The 3,371-nt window shown below is 42.7% G+C and overlaps 1 protein-coding gene across 1 annotated transcript in view; it reads left to right on the top strand.

The window, feature by feature from the left end:
• Window positions 1-3,366, top strand: part of appl2 (adaptor protein, phosphotyrosine interaction, PH domain and leucine zipper containing 2) — a 29,367-nt gene extending 26,001 nt beyond the window's left edge. The window contains exons 20-21 of the mRNA XM_083663143.1: window positions 541-588; window positions 883-3,366. Of these exons, the coding sequence (XP_083519269.1) occupies window positions 541-588; window positions 883-1,014 (180 nt within the window). The 3' untranslated portion in view covers window positions 1,015-3,366. The remainder of the gene's footprint in view (window positions 1-540; window positions 589-882) is intronic.
• The last annotated feature ends 5 nt before the right edge of the window (window positions 3,367-3,371 follow it).

A 3,371-nucleotide genomic window follows, 5' to 3' on the forward strand; every position in this document is an offset into this window, starting at 1 on the left:
TCACCAAACACTGATTTGAACACTGAGGGGGAAAAGGTCAATTCACCAAACACTGATTTGAACACTGAGGGGGAAAAGGTCAATTCACCAAACACTGATTTGAACACTGAGGGGGAAAAGGTCAATTCACCAAACACTGATTTGAACACTGAGGGGGAAAAGGTCAATTCACTAAACACTGATTTGAACACTGAGGGGGAAAAGGTCAATTCACCAAACACTGATTTGAACACTGAGGGGGAAAAGGTCAATTCACCAAACACTGATTTGAACACTGAGGGGGAAAAGGTCAATTCACCAAACACTGATTTGAACACTGAGGGGTAAAAGGTCAATTCACTAAACACTGATTTGAACACTGAGGGGGAAAAGGTCCATTCACTAAACACTGATTTGAACACTGAGGGGGGAAAGGTCAATTCACTAAACACTGATTTGAACACTGAGGGGGAAAAGGTCAATTCACTAAACACTGATTTTGTTAATGCATTTTGAATGATCCGTGATATTTATTTGACTGCATTTTGTTTTTATTTACAGATATGTTACACCATAAGCTTGGGGAAGGATATAATAGAAGCCAAGAAGGTAACACCAGTAGCCATCATTGGAAACATCTAAAACACTTGTTGCATTTGAAGTTAAAACCCATCACTAGGCTTTTGGATTTATTCACCGACATAAATAAAATCATAGATGATGTCATAACTAAAGCCAGAGACCTATGATGTAGAGTTCGCAAGGCAGGTGACACAAAATACATTCGAAATTCATTGCCGCTAATATGAAGAATTTACATGAAAACAAAATCAAGTATGCTCTTAATCAGTTTGAGATTCAAGAGTTCTTCTTGTAACCGAATCCATTCTGGTTGGACACAAGGACCCCGAGGCGCTGGCCCAGCTCATGAAGTCCATGCCTCTCACCAACGACGGCAAGTTCCTGCTGTTGGAGGATGAGACGGGCGACGCGGCCAACGGAGCAGGACAAGAAGACCTGGAGTCAGAGGCTTAGCCCCAACCAGGACCACAACCAAGACCAAGACCAGGGCCATGGTCTGTGACTTTTACCCAGGGCAGAAGACTTTCCCTGTGTGAAGTTCTCATCATGAGCCCTAGCCCTGACTCCGGTACTGTACTGTACCCATATTAGAGAGCATGGTTCACTTCCGTTGACATGTTACTAGACCTCCTGTTTGTCTTTGCTGTAATGTAAGAGAAGTTGTTGGCAGGGAGTTACGTGGACCTAGTTTACCTGGACCAAAAAGCTCCTCTAATGGACATTCCGTTAGATCTGCTTTTGCAAGGTCAGACTTGAGCACGAGTCTTTGGATTTGGTACCGACTCTTTTGTTTTGACACCACTGTGGGTGGTACTTATAACAAAGGGACACGATTCTGTATTCTTCTCTTTTTCTCTGGTGGAACTAATGTCTCCAGCCATCTTTGGACTTGGACCAGGAGGTGGGAAATCATTTGCTTCAAGTTAGGTTTACATTCATCTTAGGTTGACATAGTTTGAAGTATTTTTGGAGCGTGACCCTTGACTTTGTTTTGCAGTCCCAACTTATAACAGTATAAGGCTTTTCAGCAACTACATTTATTTCCTGCTTATTCCTATAGGACAATAGTATTGCACTTCCCAGGGTTCTAGCTATTTAATGACTTGGCTTGATGTCTATAGAATCTACTATTATGAGATTGTGAGATCTGAAAGATTGAAGTTTTGCTTGACTATGAAGGGCACATAAATACTTGAGAATGCGCATTCCATAGTTATCTGCAGGCCATTGACCAATGCATAGCTTGTCAGTGAATCTTGCGAACGAAGCAGTGGCACAATTAGCAGGAACCTTTGGTTGTTTTGTGTGAAAGCAAAGTTCAAAAATAGCTCCCCACCACCACATCCTGCACGATCATAAGCATTCCAACTATGCTGAATTCATTTCATCTGTACATAATGCCCTACTACGTATGCTATGAATGAGTCTGTAGGTCACCTTTATAAGCCAGTTACTCCTCGAGCACTCTGAATATTCTCTAGTAAGGCTATTGTTGCACTCCATTTACTGAAACCCTATTTGTAAATATGATTAGTTCCAGTGTCGATATGTTTAATCAGAGTTGACTGCATTAATATTTTCAGAATCAATATTCTAGACGTGATGCGGTGCATGAATGGTGTGCTCTGAGTTCTGTCTCATTCCCTCTCGCAGTAGATTAGAATCTGCACTGGGGGCACTGAACTGTAATACCGCAGAGATGTTTTTATTTTATTACAATAACGCATGTAGACGGACCACAATGGGGGATTATGTACTCATTGAAAAGCAGTGGGCTCGTCGCTCGCCCGTACGAATGCTAATCAAAACAGAAGTGTAAGAAGTGAAGCGAAAAGCATCGATCCATGAAATTCCCCCCCGTTCCCACTGAATCCCAATGCCTTTTCGTTCCATGTCAGCCCGTTTAAGCTGCAATAGTAATCTTGATGGACGCCGCGCGCCGCCTGTGTGTGAACATGTGTGTGAATGTGAACGTTTTGTTACCGTGTCGTACAGAGGTCAAAGCCACTGACTTGACGTTGATCGTGAAGTTGCATTGTGTTGACCAGTGCATTTTGCTTGTCTGCTCTACTACGTCAATGCTTTACGGCTAATTTGACGGATACGATTGTTATCTGTCGAAGTAGAATTGTGTGTGTGGATGTTATGGGACTGTCATCTCCACTGTTGTAACAGGCGATGATGATGTTGGATTCTTCGAGGGCACGACACATTTTGTGATTGAAGCAAGTGGAATCTTGTCATATGTTCAACCATCTTTCTTTCCACTGCCTGATGTAACGCCCGTCATATTGGCAGGCCTTTAAAATGCTATAAATAGAAACGGTTTCTTTTACCCATCCAGTGGATTTGTTTCCTCCTTTCTCGAAGGCTAGCTCAGACGCTTAAATCACACCATAAATAAAACGAGACGCGCGCCGACTTGCTGAGTGCATCAACCCACAAGGGTGCTTGGGTTATTCCTTTGATCGATGGCTCAATTGGTGAGTTGGAGGAGAGTTGGTACACCACCATCATCTACTCTGAATCCACGTGCATCCAAGAGGCCATGCTGAAGCCATAGCTATCGTTACAGTTGTGCTGCATAGTGTCGAGCTCCTGCTTTGTAAGTAACGCGCAGTCAGGAAAAATCTCCCAGTATCTCGGAAATGAATGAGAGTAATATGGCGACGACTGCATTTCTCACTTCCTCTCTTTGTTAATGACTTCCTCCACCACCCATGCAGAAGGCTTTGCACTCATTGTCCTAGTTTTCTAAAACAAAATGTTAACATGCAATCTTTAATAAAATATAACTAACTTTTTCCTAC

The sequence above is a fragment of the Poromitra crassiceps genome (genome assembly GCF_964638095.1).
Source record: "Poromitra crassiceps genome assembly, chromosome: 30".
Taxonomy (NCBI): domain Eukaryota; kingdom Metazoa; phylum Chordata; class Actinopteri; order Beryciformes; family Melamphaidae; genus Poromitra; species Poromitra crassiceps.